We start from the raw sequence: 24,714 nt of genomic DNA on the forward strand, positions 1-24,714 counted from the left end.
TTATTTTACAAGGGGAAATTAAATATATTACATTTAAATATATGTATGTTTGGTGCAAAGAAACAATATCTGAGGTCCATAATCACAGGAAATAAAATATATACAGTCATTGCCTTATTTGGAAAGCAAAACAAGTACCTCAATAATGCATCAAGTACAATACTTGAGTAAATTAATTTAGATATAATCTGACATTGTTTTTATGGAAATAAAGTTATGTGAATGCTGGATTAAGATGTACTCTGCTGCCCTCTTATGTTTGCTTGATAAAAATCCCATGTATTATTATTATTACTATTAAACTACTTAAGATGTCCTTTATATGGGATTATAAGAATTAATAGAGCAGAAAAACAAAATTTTGAGATGTAGGAGTGAGTAATATCTTCCTAAACTGAAAATGACACACACACTCGGCCAGTGGCGTTTTTACATGTACAAAAGTGGTGGGGCACAAAAAACTTAGATGTCTATATATAAGCTTCTGCAGTGACGTGCAGTGAGGTTCATGGCTGGTGAGGCACTGACTCTTCAGGTTTACAAATATTATATTTTGACCTAAATCAAAATATAATATTATTTTCAAAAGCTTTTTTAGTCTGATCCTTCAATTAATTTTAAACAGACGGTTCAACAAAAGGATACCCAAAAAATGTAATTGTATCATTTCAATATTGAATTGTTCTCTCTTAGTAAGATCCCATTTTCAATAAAATGGTGGTCTTACCTTGACTTGAAGATAAAGTCCATTTGCCTATCCCTCTGGACAAAAATCTCTATTACTTTTTTGTAAAAATCCTCCTTATCTTCTTGTAGTTTCAAAAGTCTATCATAAATCTAATCAATAGATTTATGATTCGAAAATGATAAAAGTAGGGTATACATGTGTATACTATCCGGCTGAACAAAACGTGCATTTATCTAACAGGTACGTTTCCCACAGATCTTATTTGGAGCTATTTTCTAAAATCCTATGGAGAAATCTCATTGCTTTTTTGTCGAGGGAAGACATGCGCAGCTTACTTCCGGGTTTTAGGACGAGTGACTGCAACTCTCTCGTCTCCTCTTCACACACTACACTTTTCGCGGCACACATACTTACAGCCAATCAGCTCTGAATGATGTGAGATGACGTATGGTGGGGATGGCAGCACTATGCTCCTATGGTCATTATGTTTTTGCCACACATTAAATTGAAAAATACTCTGAGCATCCGCAGTGTAGATTTAAAAGTCACCATTGATTTAGACAGTGAGAGGGAGGGGCATGATCGGGTTTTGTCCCACATGGCTCAAAACGTCTCAATAGGCACACACTGCAGACACTAATTAGAAGAACACAGACTAAAACAGCAATGTACAGACGAATCAGATGATTAAAACTGATCTTAAAATATATTTTATATACATATATTTTTTTTTTTTGGTAATCATTATTTTTAATACTTTCTGCTGACACTAGATGGGGCTGTGCCCCATCTGCCCCTAATGACCAGTCACCACTGCACGCGGCTTGTTTTTGTGCCTGCAAATAACTCCACAGAGTCTTTAAGAGTGACATGTGCACAGTGCACACACACTCCCACACATTATCACACTTCTTCCTCATGTGATTTTGTTTTATGCATCCGGATTTTGCATTCGGTACATGTTCTTTTCTGACCATGTTCTATTGGGATTAGGGATGGGTATCGTTAGGATTTTATCGATACCGATACTGCTTATCGATACCGGTATTTTTCTATACTGTTATCGATACTTTTCAATAAGGTATGAGTGTGTTTGACAGTGTGTCTCTGGAAGGGGGGCGATAATTAGGGGCAGTTCATAAATCCATGTAAACATGACCATTATTCAGTTAAAACAAGACGCTGCGTGTGCACCTCCTAAACTGGAAGCCCCGTTCGACTAACCATTATAATCCATTTATTGTGTTTATTATTTATAATTGTAATGATGGATTATCAGTAATCATTTTAAAGTTACACAGAGACATTGGATTAACCGTTTAAAATGACGTAGAAAAGATCACTTTTGCCAGTTATGTGCTAAAGTAGCCGTTAGTCCCGTTAGCCCGTTTTGCTAAGTGTTGATTTAGACTCTTGGTGTTGGACTTCTGTTCCGTGTAGGTCAAATGGTTAATATTGTCTGTTAAATGAGTTTCTTCCCGTTAAGTGGGTATGCATCATTGATAGATTGTTAAATGTTAAGAAGCCTTGAGACGCTGTTTCTAGCAAGATGTTGCGTCTGCCCCCGCTATGGTCTGCCCCCGGGAGTCTCACAATAATAAGAGCGCTGTTAGGAGAGATGAGGAGCGGCATTCACAGTCGCCAATCAGAGTGGTAATCAAACCGGATACGTCACACGGGATGAGGGTTCCCAACCAACCAGAATTGTTTAAACTAAGAATAGCAGCACCGTTTGTCCAGCGGCTTAATGGTATACCAATACCGTCCAATCAGGTACCGGTACTGACTTAGTACCGGTTCTCGATACCCATCCCTAGTTGGGATCATTCCTTTCCTGCTTTACTTCTTCATCATTGATTTTTTTTTTCTTTATTTCATGAGCGTTTCTTACCATAATCATCTAATGAGGAAATGTCATGTGTTTCTTGTCTCATAAACATTTCTCATTAGCTGTGTCATGGAGGAGATACAAAATGGCAAATGTTTTACTTAGGTTTTATTTAATAAAGTCCATCATTTATATCCAAAATTACATTAAGCTGTAAACATCAAAGCAGCAAAAAAAAATACAGATATTTACATAATCTCATAGGGATCATTTCCATGTAAACGTTTGTAAAAGGTAACACTTGTAGTTCTTTGTTTGCACACTATGCACAGGAATCTGAACAAACAAACCCCAGATTCTCCATTAGCCACCCAAACACCTGCAGCGCTAAACATCAGACCTTAAAAAACTCAAAGTATAAATCGGTTTGAGAGCTTTTGAAACCTTTAGAGCAAAATGTTACTTGATGTTCTCATTTTCTCTGCTTCTCCCCTGTTCCCACTTATAATATAGGGATCCAATTTGCAGGGTAAAGACCGCAAGGGGGGTAATATTGAAGAAATACATTTAAAAGTCTGAAAATTAGGGTCATAAATGTATAAAGTAAAATATTGGTCATATTATCTGACTATCTCTCTTCTTCTTGTATATTTAACACTTGTCCAACTTTCTTCTGGCAAATGTATGACTTTAAAAGGAACATGACTTGTTCAAAGAATATCTGTCATGATTAAGTGACAGTCTCAGCAAATGTAACCATATTTTTACTAACTGCAGGTTTAATCTCTAAAATTCAGAGTTTTTTTCCTCTGAATATTACCCACAACGCTCCTTATATGTGATCATCAACACGAGGCACTAGTCAGACTGAGATCTCGGGGGGCATCCTCTCGATGGACTCTGTGGAGGAGCAGTGGGAGCGCTGGGACTGAGAGGCTCCAGGGCTGACCGTCCCAGAATGCATCAGGGGTATGTATATGTCGTCCATATTTGGCATCACAAACACTTTCTGGAGGAATAAAAATACATAGTTGTGAGACAAAGCATTAAAGGTCCCTATTATACAGTTTTTCATCAATATGTTATAGGTCTCAGATATATATAAAACATGTCTCTGAAGTGTTTGGCTCCCAACACCAAACAGATCATTGCAGCATTACCCATAATCCCCTCTGTGTCAGGGTTGGGGAAAAATAGGACCCAAATGCAGATTGAGGAGGGAAGCGGGTTTCAAAATGAAACAAAAGGCGAGCTTTATTTACAAAAGCTGAAAAAACAAGAATCCATAAACAGGTACTGTAGGTAGCATCCAAACAAAAGGTGACTGTGACCAACATGAAGGGAGACATGAACGACAAACAATGAACCAACACTGAACACAGGAAGAGACAAGACTAAATACAAGGAGGGGTAATCATGAGACGAGAAACAGCCGGGCAGGGAAGGAGAAACACAAGGGCAACATGTGAACACAATCAGACACACCAGGGAAACTAATGACAGGGAGGAAGACAAGACACAGGGAGTACAGAATTGCAAAATAAAACCATGACAAGACAGACCAAACAAAACCGTGACATAAAACTAAGATCGTGACACTCTGTTTCAGCCCTGTTTCAAAAGTGCTGATTCTCTGTCTGTTACTTTAGATGAAAAATAAGGAGCCCCTCCCCACTTCCCTCTCAGAGATATTTGGTTAAAAAGAACACAATGGTGCTCTAGGAGGAGATTCAGGTGATAAGGTGGGGGGGTTAACTTGGTTGCTGATTGGCTAATGGTTACACAAGCCAAAACATCGTTATGACATCATAAAGTGGCCAAAATCTGATCAGCTCATTTTCAGACAGGTTTTTATACAAACGGATCAGGACAAAAAGAGAGAGAATCTTTTTTCATGAAACTTTTAGAATCTCTTTCCACAGAGGGGACACATGTTGATGTAGAAGAGACATGAAGAAGTGGATATTGCATAGTAGGTGAGCTTTAATATGTACTGTAGAATTTTGTTACCTGGAACTCATCCTGCAGTTTCTTTTCAATCCACTCGGTCACATGACAGAAAGTCACCTCCCTCTCCCCGAGTTTGGGACGGACACGCAGGTCCAGTTTGGGGGGAACGCAGAAGCTGTACCTACAGAGGAAAAAATAACAGTATTGATAAAATAATTGATGTTTTTTAGCTCATTAGAATCAGATATTGGTTTTTAACATAGTAGGTTTCACATGGAATTTGCTTTGTTGGATAAAGGTGCATACATAAAGACAGTAGGAGAAAAGCATATGAAAAATAAAAGTAAATATAGAAAACGATAAATAAGGAAATACAATAAGTACATGACAAATGTCTATTAAGCAATATTAAGAGTAAATCTGAATCCAAAAGTGAAAGAGCTGTGCAGTTTCAAAGTGATAGTTGTGTGCAGAATTGTAATAGGTAGGTCAACAGAGTGGAGTATGAGGAAGGACACACAGATATAAAAAATATTTACTTTCATGTAACGCACACGTCAATATAACGCAGAGTGTTTCTTGGAGGATGAGAGTCATTCTGTTGCAGCGCTTAAAACAGGCTTAGTAGAATAAATAAATGTTCTTTTGGCAGGAGATGAGGTGTGAAAAGTGAGTCACACATCCAGCAGGCACGAAGGAAACGTGTTGCTGAACATTAACCGATTTGTTCTTGAATTAGCAGTTGTAGAGTGTTCATCACAAGCAGTACTTGGTACATTGGAGTACAATTGATGTAAGGAAAATAAGACATAGTAAAGTAGTGCCTAACACTTTCCAGTTGTCCTCAGCTCAAATGTTCCCAGTTTTTAAAAATGGTTTTGTCATAATAAGGGGTTATTAAATCGTATTGCCACAAAAGTAACATGGATGGATCGTACGAAACAAAAAGCATAGATCATGTGGTGGCATTATGTGCAGCCAGTTCTTAAATATAGTCAAAATAATTCTACATTTGTGCCTTTTTACCTGAAAAATTTGGTTAAGATGTGTGGAAATGAGGTCTATTGAACATAAAGGCCCAAAACATAAGGGTAAAATGTCTAGTTAGTTGGAATAAAGTTGGTTTAAAAGGTGTAGCTAAGATTTGGGTGATGATTTACCTCTATACTGCTTTATAAGGTGTCAAGCCAGGATAAAAGTTGCACTGTTGATTGTGTAGGAGCCAAAATGCTGTGCCTCAGGGACACGGGAAGGGGGGGTGCTGAGGGGGCTGCAGCACCCCCATCTGTTGGCGGAGAGTTGTAACTGCAACGCGAAAAAGTTCACTAAACAAATCAATAAAAAAGTTTTATTTTGAGTTAGCATTTTAGTGTAAGCAGTCTATTAAACATGGTTGTTTTTTAAATGGTTGATATATAGAAAACATCATTAATAAGTAGCAGACTACTATTACTGCTGGTCAATTCAACCTCCTCAACTGTGATTTTTTTGCGCCCAACGTTTTTTGTTATGATATTTTCTGTGACAAAAAATATCATAACAAATATCGTTGGGCGCAAAAAATCATTGTTGAGGAGGTTGAATTGACAAGTAATAGTCTGCTACTAGTATTGCTACTACTATGTCTCAAAAACAGATATTAGATTTCTTTAATGGCCCCAAAGCCAAACAACCAAAAAACCCTATCGACTCGGAGTCCCTGCAGGTGGACACAGACAACTGTCACTCCAGCAACCCGGAGGAGAGAACACCCGTCCAGCAGCTAACAACAACTCAGTTGCCCTCGTCAGTGCAGACAAGATCAGGGATGGGAGTTTTGTTAAAGGAGGGTTTAACAACTGTGAAAGGCAAGGGAACAATTTAGGGAGCATGAGAAGTCCCATCAACACACGGAGGCCGTCAACAAACTGGCAGCATTCAAACGAACACCAATGAATGCGCTTCTCTCACAAGCTGTTGCTAAGGAACAAATGACTGCACAGACTGTGACTTATTTCCACCACCCCTGAGCGCAAGACCACCTTCGGTGCCTATGCTGTGTGTGCGCGAAGAGAGAGAAGTTCAGAGTTACTCGTTATTAATATTTTCGGATGGTTGCTCTGTGTTCACTTAAATAAAATAAATAAATACGTTCATTTAGCACTTTTCTATATCGCACAGCCGAATTCACAAAAATGTGCAATTGTGTAAAATGTGTAAATGGTCACTGTTAGAAATGCCTATTCTGTTTTAATCTGTTTAATCTCTGTTAACTCTGCATCTGTTATTGTTATACAATCCGGTGCGCAGTGCGCGCTATAAAGTTCAAGTGCGTTGTTATTGCTACCCGGCTGCGTCTCAATCAACAATAAATCGTCTTCTGATTAGAAAATAACCTGCTGCATTTCGTGTGTGAAATCCCCCCGCACCCCCAGCTCTGACTGACTTCCCGCGTCCCTGGGTAGCCTGTGTTTATAGTTATATTATCTTCATTATTTATTAACACCACACACACTTGTAATGGGTTGTTTCCGGTAATTGTCACATGGGTGTGGTTAATGGTATTTAGGACAGAGATCAAATCCTGGCTGAGCAAACATTTCCTCAACCTCAACGAGAACAAGATCGAGGTCATCTTTTTTGGACCCCAACCTCCAGCCTCTCCGGTTGATATTCTGGGCTCCCTCAATAAAAATATCCTCCCCTCTGCCATGAACCTTGGAGTGACCTTCAATAGCGCTTTTAAATTTGATAAGCAGGTCAGCAGCGTAGTCAAAACCTGCTTTTTTTAAATATGACTATTGGCCAAGACCAAGTCGTTTTTATCTTTTAAAGACCTGGAAAGGGTTATTAACGCCTTTGTTACCACAAGGTTGGATTATTGCAATGCCCTATACGTGGGTATGGACCAGGCGTCAATTAGACACCAGCAGCTAGTGCAGAACGCAGCTGCATGTCTTCTCACTGGCCACAAAAAGCGTCACCACATCACCCCAATTCTGGCCTCATTGCACTGGCTTCCAGTTCGGTTCAGAATAGATTTTAAACTCCTTTTATTTGTTTTTAAAGCACTAAATGGGCTGGCTCCGGCCTATATAGCCGAACTCCTCCATCGCAACACCCCAGCCAGAGCATTAAGGTCTGCTGACCAGCTGCTGCTGGTAGTGCCCAAGACCAGGCTCAAAACCCGAGGGCACCGAGCCTTCGCAGCAGCTGGCGCTAGGCTCTGGAACACTCTGCCCCTCCTTGTGAGGTCGGCCCAGACCCTGTTTTTTTTTTTTAAATCAACACTAAAAACTCACTTCTTCTCTCTGGCCTTCTAGTCAGAGCGGAGCACGACTCATGACATTTCCCTGTGTTTGATTTTTATATTTGCTGTTGTAATTTATTGTCTTCTGTTTGCGATTGTAGTAATGCGTTATTTATTATTTGCATGCACAGCACTTTGGCTCGACCAAAAATCGTTTTTAAAATGTGCTATATAAATATAACCTGATTTGATTTAGGGCACCTGGTGTATGTGGAAGTTTGGTAGCGTAGCTCTGATATCTTTTGTTGACCGTATGATTCTGTTTGTTTATTGTTTTGATTTACAATATTAAATATCCTTCAAACGTCGAGTTCAGTACAGACTTTATTATTTATACGCGACACAACAATGAGCGAAGTTTAGCCTCAGAGCGGCCGTATTCAATGGGAATATAGTCGCCACAGATTGGAAGACAATACAAATGTAAAACCTTCAGAATATACTGTACAGAGAGCCGAAGTCCCTCCCTTTCCGGTGGAGCTCCATGGGACCTTATTTCGGAAAAGGTATATATTGAAGTCAATGGGGAGAGAAAGATTATCTTTCGATTCCGTTTGAATTGTGCCACGAATTACACATATGATGTTTGTCAATTTAAAAGATAATTTTGCAAGTCAAGAAATTAAAAATGTGTCGTAAAACTGTGAAGCAACACTTTTTTTTGTGTGAAACCGCTTAATGAACTACATCTCCCGTCTCGCACCACACACCAAGATGGCCGTTACGTTGGAACATTTCACTTCTTTCTTTCAGAATGAGGCGGAAAATATTAAAAGAGGTGAAAATCACTACAAGTCTGGGCACGTTGAGAGCTGTACATACACACAAGGGGAGTTAGTCGGTTCCGTGAGAGCCAGCATGCGGGACCGGGACTCTGGGATTTGTAGTCATTCTAGTTGCATATTTTTCATAGTCTTATATTTCAACAGTTTTACGACAAACTGTGACTTTTTTGACATGGAAATTATTTGTTAAGATTGACAAACATCATATGTGTAATTCGTGGCACAATTCAAATATGGTCGAAAGATAATCTTTTTCTCTCCATTGACTTCAATACATAATTTTTCCGAAATAAGGTCCCATGGGTCGGAAGTAGATGGGCGGGACTTCGCCACTCTATAATGCTCTAAAACCTCAGTTTTTACCATATCCTGTCCGTAGGGGGCGGTGGGATGTTGACGACCAGAGTGCCCGACAGCTCCTGAACCTCCACAGTGAGCAGCAGGGGCGTGTTGGACATCTCCTCAAACTTCTTCTTTATGAACTCGTTCTCCGTCGCCTTCTGGAAATACTTGGATTTAGCGATTTTGTCCACAAACCTCAAAATCTTCCTCCCAGTCTTTCCGCCCCCTGTCCTGTGAAGATAGGATTAAAAGAGAGGAGAGAAGAGGAGATTTAGTGTGAGTCAAAATATGAGGAGAAATGAGAGTCTGAAATGTAACTGTAATAGAAAGCAGCCATCTGGAGTGTGATGTCAGCGCAGTTTATTTTCTGCTTTAGAACAATTAGCATTCAAAACACAGAAGGGTAGAAGTAACACTTAGAGGTGTTGCCATCTGAAAGGGCTCCATTTTTAATAAGCTGTTTATGTAAAATGTCTTATAATTATGTATCACACAGAAATAGCAGTTCATGGTACATGTCAAATGTTCTTTTAATTAACGTAAACATATGTTTAGAGTCATATTAGCACTTATCATTGTAGTATACAACCTTCTGTACCGAGGAAACATATAAACAAACACATGGTGTCACGATCTGTCACACGAGTTTCCTGTTTTATTTAGAAAAGTCTTCAAAATGTCTGTTTTTACTTCCTGTCTCTGTGTTTTACCTCCCGTTTGATTCTGTTCACCTGGTGCCCTTCTGTTTTTCCTTCCCTCCCCAGCTGTGTCTTGTCCTTGTGATTAGTCTTGCATGTATTTAAGTTCTGGTTTTCTGTCAGTTGTTGTCAGATCCTTGTTTGTCTTTTGTGGAAGTGGACAGTTTTCTGTGTGTTGGAGAGTTTTCTTATTTTAGTTTTGACTGGCCTGCTGTTAACCTGGAATTAAAGGTATTTGTCCTGCATTTGGGTCCATCTTGCTCTGCTCTCAGCCATGACACATTGGCAGTATTTCTTTCATAATTCACTACTTTATATTTGAGCAGTTACCCATCAGTAGCTGGTGTGGATCCCTTGTCTCCCACCGGGCCCTGAGGCTCTGATAGGAGCAGCTCTTCCTCATCAGAGGACCCAGCGCTGGAGGACTCCTCGTCGCTGTCCGCCAACACGCTGAAGATTGGCCTGCAGCTGGGAGGATGCACGGGAAGACAGAAAAGTTAGTAACGGGTGGATGGAGGACAAAATTGTGGTATACATTGAAGCATCAACTTCTTTTTTACATTAAAAAGTGACATTGACACAATGGAAGCCAAGAGCCAACATTCTTTTCATAAAAATTGATTTACAATAATTAGGAAACACACAGAAAACACTACAAATCTGTTTCTAAAGTATTTAGAAAAGCATATAAAAGAGGAAAGTTCGAACAGCCATCATGTGGTTGGGCTTGTTTAACAAATGTTGTGGGGACATTACACTGTTTACATACTCACCTTATGAGGACTCTCCCCAACCTAAATTATAAAATGTATGGTAAAGACTTAGTTTTATATAAAGGTAAGTTGAGGTTTAAGTTAGATTTCATTTGGCGAAGGCAGGTAGAAGTACAGGGTACGTCCCCAGAAAATTGAATGTAAGTCAATATATTGTCCTCTAATGTAATGAAAACAAGAATGTATGTTTCTGTGTTTGTAGTGTTTATAATGCTGACCATGGGCTACGAGTTTCTGTCGTACAATCTGCATCATGACCGCCCTCTTTCCCCAGCTTGGACAGGTTGAACTTGGTCTGCAGGGTCATCTGCAAGGCGCCGGTGTAAACCAGCTGCAGTTCCACCCACAGGCCTGCGGGGGCAACAGTGAGAAGAGTTCATCACCAGACCACCAAAATCAAGGCAAAACACACACACACACACAGCTGGATCTGGACACACACACAGCTGGGCAGATTAAACGGCTTGTACAGTGATTATCGGGCACTGAAATTAAATTTACAACAAATTACAACAGATCTAAAATCCCCTTTGGGAGCGGATAATTTGTTGGAGGGCGATTGTGTAACAGTGAATTGGAGCAGAGAGACACAAATCAAGAGGTCGCACAGTCACATGCTGACACACTTTCCACTCATCATTGGGAATGTTGACTGCCAGTATCCCTGATTTGACACACACAAACATAAACAAACACGCATGCATCCACAAGCCAATATGCTCTAAATGCTGAAGGTCATGGCGTAATGGCTCTCCTGCTCCGTGAGATTACAACAGGATAAGAGCGTCTGATCTGATGCTCTGCTCAGCTGTAATCACACGAGCAACAGGTCACATCCTCACTCATCTCCTGCATTTGTGTGTTTGCATATTAAGTATTTGTATGCTGTTTGCACTCACCTCTGTGGTTGACTTCTGGTCTGGAGGTAGCGGTGATTTGCGGCACAGAGCTGCCCATATCCAGCTCAGTCAGAGTCAACTCATTCATAAAGTAAGGCAGCTGTAAAGGATGAAAAATATCATAATATTAAAATTCACCATATTATTAACTCGGGGTATAGTGTAACAATTTAACCTATACTTTTAGAATAAAGTGTGGTATTGATAATGTTCTCTACTTTATCTAATTGTATATAGTAAAACAAGAAATGAGTTATATTTTACAAGTATTTATATCTCTCTTTAATTTTCATTTTCATTATTTATCTTTTTATAAAAAATATTTTTGCATGCCATTTTTCTTTTGTTTTCTATTGTTATTATTGTTTGCCATTTTAGAAAAGTGAATTATCAGTCAGGCTATCTCTTTCATCTAAAGAGGTATTTAACTATGTGTACTTATTTACCTGTCCAAACATAGGTAATTGAAATTTTAAAACTTAAATACTGATCCTAGTGTGCCCTTAAATGTAATTGCCACATTAGCTTTAAATAAAACTGCTCTCACTCTGATTTTGCTCAGCTTCTTCTGGATCTTGCAGGAAACCACATCGGCCCAGTGCTTCTCTCGCAGGAAGTCCCAGAAGAGTCGACCAATTAGAGCGTTGGCCCACGCAGTCTGGCTCGTCCCAGGATGCTCTGCTAAATCGCAGGTACACTGCAAGAAAAGACACCTGAGTGAGAGCTTAGCAAAGACAAGAAAAGCATTTGCATACTAGTCATTTCTATTTTTCTGTGTCACTTTACTCTCTGCAGATGTAATATAACATGTTCACTGTCCAGCTCAAGAATGTCCCCACAGCTTCACTCCATTTGCTTCACTTAATTGTATCTGCTAGTATGACTGCTTACATTCCCTTTGATGGTGGTGGGGCTCGGTTCTGCACTGCTGCTGGCTCCAGGACTGGAAAGGGGGGTGAGCTCCTCCTTGGCCAGGAGACGGGACATGTATCCCTGGTAGTCTAGCAGGGAAAGGCCCCTGGTGCTGCTGGAGGTCTGACTGACAGGGAGGCTGGGTGCTGGAGGGATGAAGGTGGCGTCTTCATCACTGCTGCCTATTCTGCTTGGGCCTCTGTTGCTCGGGACGTTAGCTTGGGCAGAAACGCTGTGTGCCAACGCTGGGTCACCTGGGAGAGTACAGTCAAAGTCAAAAGTCAACTTTATTGTCAATTGTTCAGTTTGTGTGTACAGACAGAGAGATTGAAATACCGTTTCCCACAATCTCGAATATAAATGTATATACAAATATATAAATCAACAGACACATGTATACATATGGACACATTAAGACATAAATAAAAGCACAACAATCAATATATACAAAATAACAGTCACTTCAATATCTTTTGGCAGCATTTAGAAGTAATTACCTTTTGGTTATCATTCACAAAGAACATATAATTGTATCGGTACGACACAAGTCAAGTGAGGCGTTCCAGTTTCCCTTTTTCACTAAATAATTCAAAGCTACATTTCACATCAGTCTTAACGTTTTTCTTTCATAGGCTTTTAATTTGACAGTTTAAGATTTTATCAAAACAATATTTCCGATGTAATGAAAAATGTGTGCTTTGGAAATTATACAAAATGTTCCGACCCAGGCTAGCTGTCTCCCCGTATTTCCAGTATTAATGCTAAGCTAATGTAAACTAATCCTGCTTCTACTCAAAACCAGAAAAATGACAGACATTAGATTTGTATAGATCATCTCATCTGACGCTTTGCACAATAATATTTCCCAGAATTTAAAACTATTCTTTGAAATCACTAAATTATATATATTCCCCTTTAGTCATTTTTCATCAAAATACAATAAAACTAAAGTTGTTGTTCTTGATACCTTTGCCCAGTCATGTCAACAACAACAACTCACAGATATGTATGTTCCCTCAAAAGGGATTTGGTTTAAAATGCAAAGAATTGGAGCATGTAATCCATAATCCACACATATAAAGCATTTGTATAGATGCCTTATCTGGAAGCCCTCTCTTATCTAATGCATTATTTTCTCATACCCAATCTGGACTCACATCTGCCTGGCTCTCTCTCCTTTTCCCTCTCTGGATCCGTGGACGCTAGCAGGAAGTGACGAAACCACTCTTCTTTCTCTCTTCCTGTGCGTCCGAAGAGGTAAAGGGTCCTGGGAATGGATCTTTGTTGAGGACTTCCAGGTTCCGGTCCCTCTTCCCGACTCTCCTCCCACTTTCCTCCCTCGTCCTCCTGAGAGTTCGCTCCGGCGGCCAGTTGGATGCAGATGGGATACTTTGGGTTCCACATCCTCTTCCGAGCCAGAACAGGTGGCAGCAGGAATACCTTTGAGGATCAGTGGCAGAGATTTGTTGTGTCAAAGCAAAGACATACTGTATGTAGGAGACAACAAGCTTTTGAGCCTGAGTTTAATATTTGTTTATATTTGTATTAGTTGAGCACTACCTGCAATTGTCACATGGTTGTTTTGGTATTTAGGTCACCTGTTGCATGCTGGGGGTGGGATGATGGAGGGTGAGCTTACCTTAGTTTTCGTGTGTTTCATTTAGTTTATTTAACATCCTTAACCTTTCAACTTCAGTATGGACTATCTTGTTGTAAACACGTCACAGTCTAAAGCCAAGTTTAACGTCTTGGCGACTCAATTTAATCGGAAGTTGAGCCACCACAGCATCTGTTAAACGGGCAATGCACTCCGATATCCCATGTTGTTGTCATTAATACATTCTAGTTAATCAACGAATCAGAAGTACATTTGACTGTTTCTTGCCTAACCTTATGACCTCTGCAAAAGAGTCTGTTTGTTGGTCTTTCAGCAGGTTTACGGAGAAACTACTGGCCTGATTTTCGTGAAACTTGGTTGGAGGGTGAAGCATCGGCCAAAGACGAACCCATTACATTTAGGAGGGGGATGCAAATCGCAGGGGCAGATACATGCATTCTTTTTTACTTATTTTCTCTCAGGCCTTACAAGCTATTTCAGACAGTTAAAATAGACATTACTCCAACATCCCAGCATTAATTAGTCAAAATCTTATGCATGCATTAATTGGGTGAATGTTACATAAAGTTAGACTGACTTTACTTTAGTCCTGACCTACATAACAGAACATCCTCATAATACCAAACAATACAAGGTTTTCACTGCACTTTTTATATCTCATTTGGGGGGGGAAACCAACGTCGGATACAAAACCAATGTTCCTATAACGCAGTAACTTTGTCACTTTACCTACCTTTTACATTGTTTTCTTTATTTTATAGGTCTTAATCTTTTTATTTCTGTTGTACCTATATGTTCACTTTGTTTCATGGGATTTTATATTGTTGCATCGACTCAGTTGTCTTGTGTCTTATCTGTCAGAGAGAAACCATTATTTATTTTATTTTTATTATCATACATTTGACCTCCTTGTGTCAGGGCTGAGTGAGGCAAGCAGGACCCAAATGCAGATGAACAGAAAAAATACCTTTATTTCAAGGCTACTGAAACAAACTTGGACAAACCAGTACTCTCACCCCGTGAACAACGTCCAAATACGACAAGGAACTCACAAAGACTAACAGAAAACACAGAACCTAAGGACCCAGGACTAATCAAACAAACAAGAGACAGGTGAGGAGGGAGGAGAAAACACAGGGGCACCAGGTGAACACAATCGGTAATCAGGGAGGGAAAACAGACAGAAACCAACAGGCAGGAACGGGGGGTGAACACTTTACAAAATAAAACAGGAAACCAAAGACAGAAAAAGACAAGACAAAACACAACATGGACAGATCGTGACACCTTGTGTCTATTAACCTGATCAAATGTTATATTTTGCTGCATGTACCTTTTAAAGTTCTTAAACAATCTGAGGGCAATTTCTTGTTGTTTGTTTTTAACTTGTGATGTGTCATTTTGTAAAGCACTTTAAGCTGCATGAGTTGTATGAAAAGTGCTATATAAATAACGCTGTATTGTTATTATTATTATTATCATACTTTGCTTTTTGCGAGCTGGAAGGAGCGTGACTTGACGAAGGCGGCCTCCTGGACCCTCTCATCGTATGCGGCCCTGCGGCTGATGTTGTTTCGCGGAGAGTCCAGACGGAGAGAGGAGCCCTCCAGGGAGGAAAACACCGAATGAGTCAGAGCTGGATGGAAGGTTTCTGGGTCGTAATCATGTATTTCATTCATCCAGCCCTACAAAGGCAGGAAATAGGTGTTATAATCAACACCATGCAGAGGTTTCAAGTGAGTCATAAACAAACACTTTGGAATTGAACCAATCTTGAAGAAGCCATGTTGTGATGATTGTAGTCAGCCTAAAAATGAAGTATACAGCAAATCTGACTGTAAACCTATATTTTTTATGTCCAAATATTCAAATATCATCCCTGGGGATTTCAACATTGCTATTTTTAAAGTAAACAAATTAGAAGAGAGGCATTAGAGGATTATTCATCCATAGAGCTAGAGAGAATTTGTGATGAAAATATGTTTTTGTTTCAGCCTTCCAGGCAATATGTCTTCTCTTGCTTTTATGCAGCAATCGTGCAGACAAGACTCTTTATATTTTTGTGCAAATAAACATTAGGATTTGTTGGTAATGAGCGGAAGAAATGCTGGTAGGTGTATTTTGGATCTTCAGACTCTGTTTTCAGTCTTCAGGCAAAGCTAACTGTCTCCTGGTTTAAGCTAAATAATATGAGTAGCGTACAAACCTAGGGTACAAATATGAGCTTTCATCAAACAAATTGACTTCAATTCCAATCCTTTACACAAAACTCCATACATTTTATAGACATAAAAGCATAGTTAGTTGGGCTTAACAATTGTTCATTAATATGACGCTTCAAGATAAAACCTTTTTCAGTCTGAAATACGGTGTATAGGATCGCTGCATGTGTGGTGAATTCTACCATCTCTTTATGAGCTTCCTTTTAATGCTCTAATTAACTAATAAACCATGTATTGTTTATAGCTAGTTCCTTTATAAATAGCCTCTACCCTTGTCTCAAATTGTGCCAATCAAACACGGTGACAGTTCTCAGTCTGTCGCCTGATTAGCAGACACCTCACAAACCTTAGGGCTCGGACTTTCACATGCCAACAACAGCCGTCAGACTCAACAAGCTGCTAATGACCAAACAAGGGAAATATCTCATCACGGAGACATTTAACTTCCCATTTCCAACCATCACCACGACTCTTCACCCCCAATCTACCTCACGCCCTGACAAATTACAGCTTCCTCTCGCCTGGATCGCACACTAATTGCCTCTGGATCTGACAGTGTCTGGTTGTTAACTGTCCCCTTCAGTGTCAAGCTCAGCCAGGGGGAGAACAGCAATTACCACTGCAGCTCAGCCGGTTTTTAAAGTAAAGGTTTTAATTGCATTATGGGCATCTTTTCTGGTTGCCTGCCACTTTCAACAGCTTTACTCTGTGTTTGTAGAAGGTGTTGAAGTGTGACGCCATCTTAACACTTTCCTTTTGAACAAATTGGTAGGAAATAAAACAAGTTATTTAGTAAGTGTATTTGAAGTAAACAAGCTATTTAAATCCCTTCACTTTCAAAAAAGACTCTTTCACACATAGTTCTCAGTAAATTATTAGAATTACTGGTAGTGATTTTCACTATTAACACATACACTGCATGTAGGAACATTTCCATCTTGTGCCTTTTCACATATGCCATTGCAATGCTGGATAGGAGGGCGAAAAGACAGTCCAGTAATGGCCGTAATGCAACACCTACGGAGGCCAGTCACTGTAAAACTCAACAAACGAAGGCAAGATGTACCTGAATTAATATTTTCAGAAACATTACCGGTGAGGATATATTTTTGTCTGATGCCAAAGTTGATGTAATGTCAATAATATTCAACAAATTTGAAAAGAAATGGGAAAACATTGCTGTGAACAAGTCATAGATTCAAATATATAAATTCAGCGCCGTCTCATGATTCGTTCAGTTGCTCAATGTGAAAGCGTCTTCCGTCAGATAGACTTAACCCTGAAGTGCTTGTGTTTTGAAATAAAATGGCAGCTCAGATTTCCCTTAATATCAATCTCTGCTGCCATTCACTCATGAATCCATGTAGGAAATATTCCCAAACAGAAAATGGACTGCTTGGATATGGAAACAGACGTTCCTAGTCTTTGTAAACTAAGCTAACTGGCTGTAGCTTCATACTAAAACGACAGACATGAGTGATATCAATCTCCTTGGCAAGAAAGTAAAATAATAATCATTCCCGAAATGCCTACTATTTTTTTAAGAGACAAGGGCCAGGTGGGAGAAAGATGAGAAATGCAATGAATGCTGATTGTCTGTTATCTATAGAAGACATGCTGAGGAATGTGTCAGTTTTAGATTGAGACTCAGGTGCCTGAGAATAAAAAATGTAACACTCATCAATGCCTCAGATTTACCTTCAGAGTGTCAGGTTCAGAGCTGATGGTGGCACCTGTCAGGATCTCCTCTCCCAGCAGAGTCTGTGTTGGTCTGTACGAAGGATCCGAGCAGCGGGACCTGGGGGTACCCATCCTAATGAGCAACAGTCCCAGCAAGAAGCCCAAAGCTAATCCCAGAGCCAGGCCAGAGACGTACGGACTGAGAGGCAGGATGAAGTATCCATAGGAGAGCAATGCAACGCTGAACAAAGTCATGCGTGGAAGAGGATGGGGCTGAGAAAGAGAAGAAGTCCTAACCATGGGTGGTTCATCGGTAGGTGATCTCCTCGCCTGCCTATGAGACTCCACGGCTAACACTTGCATCACGTCTCCATCTGTACATATTTCCAGCTCCTCATCCCTTTGATGTTGTCTGTTGTGATGCAAAGGACAGGAAATATGGTGGATTCTCCCAGGAGATTTAACAGAAGGCCAGTCAAACACTGGCAATACGTCAGCGTCTGTTCTCTTAGTGTTCCTCACAGGAGATTCGGAGAGATTTGTGTCAGTGCTACCTTCACGCCCTAAACTTCTGGAGCTGACCTGCTGAGCCCCCTGGCTTTTAGTCTGGTGTTTGGGACTCATTGCGCTATCTTCTCTCATGATCTTACTGAACATGCTGCTCAGAGGCTCGTGCACGGCCTCCGAGAGTTTCCTCTTGGTGTCCTCCAACTCCATTTTGAAGAAACCCACTCGCCCCTCTCCACTTGGGGAGTGGGCGCATGGAGACGGCGGCGCAGTGCGAGAGTCGCCATTGCTTCGGGTTTTTGGTTTTTGGGTGAGCTGCTTCCACAGATGGAGGTTCAAGCGGGAGTCTGATTTTGACTGCGACACCGCCGGCTCTGAGCGGGAGATCTCGGTGGATATCGACTTCACGAGGCTGAGAAAGGGTTTAGGTCTGAGAGTGGCACCTTCTTTGATATCCAGCTCCGTCGAGAGAGACTTTGAGAGGGGTCTATGGCTGGGAGAGGAAACGGTTGGGGAAAGGAAGCTGGAACCGGTGGTGGAGAGGTTTCCCAGAGAGCCAGGAGAAGAGGGGGAAAGTGGAACGTGGAAAGCTTGGGAATGCAACTTTCTGTCATCCTCGACAGAAAGCTGCCTTACTTTGGATAGAGATATGGAGGGGTAGTCGTCTTCGTGGTCGAGGGAGAAGATGAGCTCACTGTCGTCCAGACTGTCCCATTCTCCCTCTGTCCCGGTAAGCTGGATCACAATCCCTCGAGGAAGATGCCTCTTGGTCCCTGGGGATTGTCCACGACTGGGGTTTGAGGACGATTTAGTTAGTCCGCCTCTTCCTCTTCCTTCATCCTCACTTCTTCTGTCCCCATTAGTTTTATTCTCAGCCATCTCTTGACTTTACATCGCACCGCCAAGGCACCTTCAGTGAAATAGAACAAACAAAAAAACGCAGTCAGCTACATTATTAAACCTCAAAGGCAGAACAAATAAAAGCAGAAAGGGATGGGGGGAGACATGGGGAGAGAGGAAGAGCTTCTTTTCTAGGCTTGTGCATCATTATCACAGAAACTGCTTGCCAGTGCCAACTCCGCATTAATGGGTGAATGTTGTGTAGTTTAGCTCTGAAGAGCTACATTAATCTGATTACTAGTCTGGGAATCAGATCCAAGTAAGCATATCTCCCATAGCTGTTGCTCCACATATTGAATGGGCTTTAGAGGCAAGCAAAAATAGACAAGGCAGTCTGTCTCCCCCAAATGTTGCGCAAACTAGGGCAGCTCAGGCTCGGATTTAGAGTCTTTCGGGGCTGATTGGATGTAGAATTCATTCAATTTATGTGCTTTCTGTGCAAATGAACATGAAATGAAAAAGCATAGTTTGAGTAAAGGCCCAGCCTTCCGGTGTGAAACAAAGAGATTTCATTCAGGCTTTGTCAAAATGCTAACTCCACATGGAAATGTAATGTTTTCATGATAAAAAAAGGCATTACCAGACTCTCTCTGAAGCACGCCAACTCCCAAAAGTAGCAACTACAATGTCTTCAAGTCTCCCTCACTACAAAGCTGTCAGCCGAGTCACAAGCCTCTGGTTTAATCTCAAGCTGTTTGAAGAGTTACTTATGTAAGCCTGAAATGTTTCCTATGACTAAATAAAGAACCTTGAACCCTTGAACCTTGAAATGAAAAGGGAGGGGTGTTAAAATATGCCTTCTCATCCCCCATGTGTGCTTGTTGTGTGTCTGCAGTAGCAGCACATTATCCAGCCACCAACAACTGACTTGTCAGAAATTATGCTAGCAAAACCAGCAGAACAAAGAGGTAATGTATGCTATTATATATCATTTTGTTGGAGAAATTAGAAGCTCTGCATCACTGGACACAGGCTGGGAAACGGCACAAAGGCCCACTGGGGACCCTTTTTTTATTTGCTGTCTCTCTGGGTCAAGTGCCTTGCTCTTTGTGCAAGTTAAACCCTACCTCTGACTGGTTGCATTTATGTAACTGTATTACAGCGCTGTGTGGCACTATTTCAACCAATCCACAGCAGCTGTTGGATTTCTGACTAATCTGCTCCCACCAAAGATGGACGGTGGGGGAGATAAACCTCACGGACACTCATTCAGCCAGGAGGCATTAGACCTTCCGAGCAATTGGACCTGCAATTTGTTGAACACATGTGCATGAACTCACACCCACCTCTAGGCTAAACCACTGTTAAGCTAACATTGTTTTGTCCAGGCTAATTGTTGAATACTAAGAGGACTGGACAATGTCGCCCTTTTGTCAAGCTACTTTTGAAGATGCTCTTTTGTATATGGATGTATTTTTTTATTTTCTAAATGTTCATATATCAATTCAATACAACTACAAGTCACCTGTTATGAATAACCTAATTGTATATGAACGTAATCTTCTCTCATAGTGAAAGGGCCAAATCAACAAGTTACATTTTTTATTTTGGCATTAGGCTACGTGTTTAAATATCCATGAAAAGTGCTTTAAAATAAAATAAGTGGGTTTCTCTGTGAGGTTCTACTAAATGCTAACGTCAGTATGCAAGCATGCTCAGAAGTACAATGTAAACAGTCTGGTGTTCGTCTAATATACTGTTCACGTTAGCATGTTTGTGAGCTAGCTTGCTAACGTATGCTAATTAGCACTTGGCACCAAGTAAAACTGAGGCTGATGATATTGTCATTAGTTTTTGCTAATATTCAAGAGTAAGAGGACAATGTTTTTCAATGGGATCACTATTGCAACTCATCAGTGGAAGAACTCATCTCTTTTTATCAAAATTATAGAGCTTGGATCTCAGGAAATATATGTTTAAGTAATAATAATAATATGTTTTTGTTCTCGTGAATGTAGGAACATTCTCCCTCACCCAGCTGCATGTTATTTCATTTCTTTGTTTACCCACAATGTGCTTCACACACCTTCAAATGTGTTGTAAGAATTCAGCTGTGACAACCCCAGAGGCCACAGACAGCTGAGTGAAGCCAAAAGGTATGAACAGAATGAAGAGTGGGGGAATGTGCTTCTGGAAATATTCTACATGCACTTGTCTGTAACCTTTTTGAGCTTTAACTTGTGGGAGGTCATTTCAGGCGTGTGATGTTTGATGATAAACTCTAATGTAAGAGCTGTGAACTTCTCCATTAGGGTGCGTGTAAAAGACAAAGTGATCATGTGACTGTAGCACGACACACATCACACATCTGCTCTGAGTGAGTGTGTTCGATCAATCCTTCACATTGACAGCACCAGCCTGTGTGTGTGTGTGTGTGTGTGTGTGTGTGTGTGGTGTGTGTGTGTGTGTGTGTGTGTGTGTGTGTGTGTGTGTGTGTGTGTGTGTGTGTGTGTGTGTGTGTGTGTGTGTGTGTGTGTGTGTGTGTGTGTGTGTGTGTGTGTGTGTGTGTGTGTGTGTGTGTGTGTGTGTGCCACCCTCTGATCAGACACGAAGAGTAACAATCTCAGATTAACTTTAATGCAGGGTTTAACTGTGAAATCTGACAAATCACACAGCCGGATTATGGGCTAAACCCACCCTTCATTTGGCGGGGTGTGTTTCCAGGCAAGCTCATCTCCATGGCCCAGTGTTGATTGTAGTTATTAGTAACATCAAAATCCCTCAGAGCCCCTTGCTATCAGTGCTCGTATTCACACACTTAAAGTCAGATGCAGATGTTTCTTTTGAGGGTAGAGGAGGACACTGCATGCATTGATAATAGATTTGCACAAATGGGAACACTTGTGGGAGGTTTTGAACTGAAATGAAACACAAATCAGTTATTATATATCGTAGTCACTGGTCGGTCTTTCTTTCCCCCATAAAAGGTACTTTTAGAAAACCAAATATGCCGAACAAATGTATGATTTGTTATTGAAGGGTAATGATGAGCATAGTAGTTTTTGATCAGATTGTAGATATTGTTTTCACCTATAGTTTTTCATCCAAGTGAAAGTGCAACACATGGCTTGGCATTTTTTTTTCTGACATACTCAACCTATTGTGAAAGGAAATATAAGCCATGCCTGTTTTACTCTTTTATTATTTGTTCTGGGTAATTTGTAATGAATCTACAGTATCATGTATGGTCTCAACCTAGATTGAAATCAAAGAACACTAGATTGAGCTGCTAAAACAGAATATAGTATATATATATCATAAGTATTTTCATGACTTTCAGTTAAGATCTCTATGATTTACATTTAAACTCTGGGTTTAAATCAGTTAAACAGATACAGAACAGAATAATTAGATTCATTTGGTAAATAATCGACTGATTTGTGAAATAATAGTTAGGTGCAGCCCATGTGACACCATGTGAAAGCATTAGCAACTGAAAACAAATGTAAACTGTCACAGAAAAGGCAGTAGAACTTACTAACAGAGACATAATATAAATGCACACAAAACGGCACATGAATCCCAATTTATGCAGTGGATATTAACATATATTAAACTCAAATTCTGTATTATCCCATGCACATCACAACAAGTGCACATGCAAGACAATTGTGGCATGCAGACATGGCATCAGAAGTGAAAGTGACTGAAAAAATGTGTGATGATGTCTTGCAAAAAGAAAGAATAAAGCAACATAAATGGAGATAAGGATTATACTTACAGGAAAAATAATTCGGTGCATGGAGAAATAATGCCTTCTGCTGGTTCCCTCTCCATTTGTGTGCGCGAGGTTCCGCGGACTGAGTATGTGCTGCCTCTCTCTCTCTCTCTCTCTGTCTCTCTCTCCCTCTCTCTGTCTCCCTCTCTCTCTCTCTCTCTCTCTCTCTCTCTCTCTCTCTCTCTCTCTCTCTCTCTCTCTCTCACACACACACACCTCCCCTTCACCGACTGCCTCCATCCAGATGTGTCATGCGCTGCCGAGAATCACAGCTCACCAAACTGATACGCATGGCCGCGCTGCATGGTAATCCAGATTAAGAGTCCTGCAGCCCCAACAGTATCTCTCTCACTCACACACACACCACACACACACACACACACACACACACACACACACACACACACACACACACACACACACACAACTGCAGTAAATGCTGTCTAATTGTACACAGCAGCTAAAGTTCAGCCTGAAGGTTGAATAGTGTTATTTGTTCTAATCTAGTAAACACACGTGGGATGAATGTGTCCAATTGCAACAATATGGAAGTAGTTTCATGACAATAAAGGAGATAATAGAATAATCAATTGAACTCTTTTTACTCTCTTCTTCCTCCCTCCATGTTGGCCTACATAAAACACACTGAAAGCCCTAGAAATGACAACATGAAGAACGGCAGGGTAATAACCTCCATCCATCCAAATCCATCCCTGACCGCAGGGGGGCTCCTGAACTGACCGACTGTACCACCCATTAACACACATTATAATACACTATAATCAGAACGTTCCATTCCTCTGACACTCGAGCACTGTGGAATGCACACTTTCTTCCATAGTCTAAACGGATCATAGATGCATTTTGGAAAATGTTTTCGAATAATATTTTAAACTGACTGGCACTTAAAATCATTCAGCTTACAAGCCATTTAGTTCTAAGGCAATTGTAAATGTTACACAAAACACCTGTAGAAACATAACAGACAATTTGCATGGCCAATAAGGCTGCTCATTAAAATATACACGCACATGCACGCGTCAGTGAAATAGAACTTGACGAGCCTATAAGGTCTGCAGACTTTTACTCAATTCAATAGCTTTATTAGCATGACCATATCTACATACAGTATTGCCAAAGCTATGTATAGTTGTAACATCTATACAAAAATACATTCATTACTCTCACTTTGTACCTGGATTTGACACGTGTTAACCCTCTTAAAAAAATTAAATCCTATTAGCTGGAAAACTGAACTATAGAAAAATCTGAAAACACTGACACTGTTGGAGGATTGGATCAAACAGCACAGATGAGATAAAGCTAGAGCACGTGTCAAACTCAAGGCCAGGGAGCCAAATCAGGCCCTTGGTGGATTTAATTTCAGCACAGGTTAATTTTTAATTCCTATTAGATGCCCGGCAACAGGGCATGTTTGATATGTGCAATAAGTTCATTTCAATACATTTTGCAATAAACATTGAACCAGTCCGGAACTCGACTAGTACCGATTTTTTAATTTTGGCCCAATGTGTATTTGAGTTTGACACCCCTGAACTAGAGGGATGGCATTCATCAAGGCTTACCATCATGCAGGTAGGACCACTAAATAATCAATTGCTCATTACATGACCTCTAAAGGTGGGGTATGTAATTTATTTCATAAACGCTTTGTTACACATACTATAGATACTGTATGAGAAACCAATGCGATTTTGGAGAATTGCATAAATATAAATCTATTTTAGTAGACCTCAACAATGGAATTATGATCAGTAGAAACGGCCATGACATGGGACCTTTAATAATGCAGGATTAAGGCTCCGAAATTAAGCACATGTTCAAATCCTCATTAGCACTGCTCTCCAAGATTATAAATTAATTAGATATCACGCAACACCACAA

General features: G+C 40.4%; 1 protein-coding gene across 2 annotated transcripts; it reads right to left on the reverse strand.

Moving 5' to 3' along the window:
- Positions 1 to 2,460: 2,460 nt before the first annotated feature.
- Positions 2,461 to 23,095, reverse strand: tex2l (testis expressed 2, like). Of its 2 annotated transcripts, none has more exons than XM_034197487.1 (12): positions 22,813 to 23,095; positions 17,703 to 19,101; positions 15,267 to 15,467; positions 13,322 to 13,604; positions 12,144 to 12,418; positions 11,800 to 11,949; positions 11,253 to 11,352; positions 10,572 to 10,704; positions 9,911 to 10,048; positions 8,904 to 9,113; positions 4,527 to 4,647; positions 2,461 to 3,525 (listed from the first exon to the last, which is right to left on the reverse strand). In XM_034197487.1, exons 2-12 carry the CDS (start codon positions 19,068 to 19,070, stop codon positions 3,379 to 3,381), a joined length of 3,126 nt encoding a protein of 1,041 aa, XP_034053378.1. In that variant the 5' UTR covers positions 19,071 to 19,101; positions 22,813 to 23,095; the 3' UTR covers positions 2,461 to 3,378. The 2 variants fall into 2 exon arrangements, with proteins under 2 accessions (XP_034053378.1, XP_034053370.1); XM_034197479.1 differs by having other exon boundaries at positions 13,307 to 13,604.
- Between the last annotated feature and the right edge of the window lie 1,619 nt (positions 23,096 to 24,714).

Source organism: Gymnodraco acuticeps, unplaced genomic scaffold, assembly GCF_902827175.1.
Source record: "Gymnodraco acuticeps unplaced genomic scaffold, fGymAcu1.1, whole genome shotgun sequence".
NCBI lineage: Eukaryota > Metazoa > Chordata > Actinopteri > Perciformes > Bathydraconidae > Gymnodraco > Gymnodraco acuticeps.

Excerpts from the sequence above, each read along its gene's own strand:
- tex2l (XM_034197479.1), bottom strand. The coding sequence starts at position 19,070 with ATGGCTGAGAATAAAACTAATGGGGACAGAAGAAGTGAGGATGAAGGA. Across the intron at positions 13,605-15,266 it reads TCCAGCTCGCAAAAAGCAAA|GTATTCCTGCTGCCACCTGT; the intron begins GTATGATAATAA and ends TGATCCTCAAAG. Across the intron at positions 11,950-12,143 it reads CCACCACCATCAAAGGGAAT|TGTACCTGCGATTTAGCAGA; the intron begins GTAAGCAGTCAT and ends CTTTTCTTGCAG.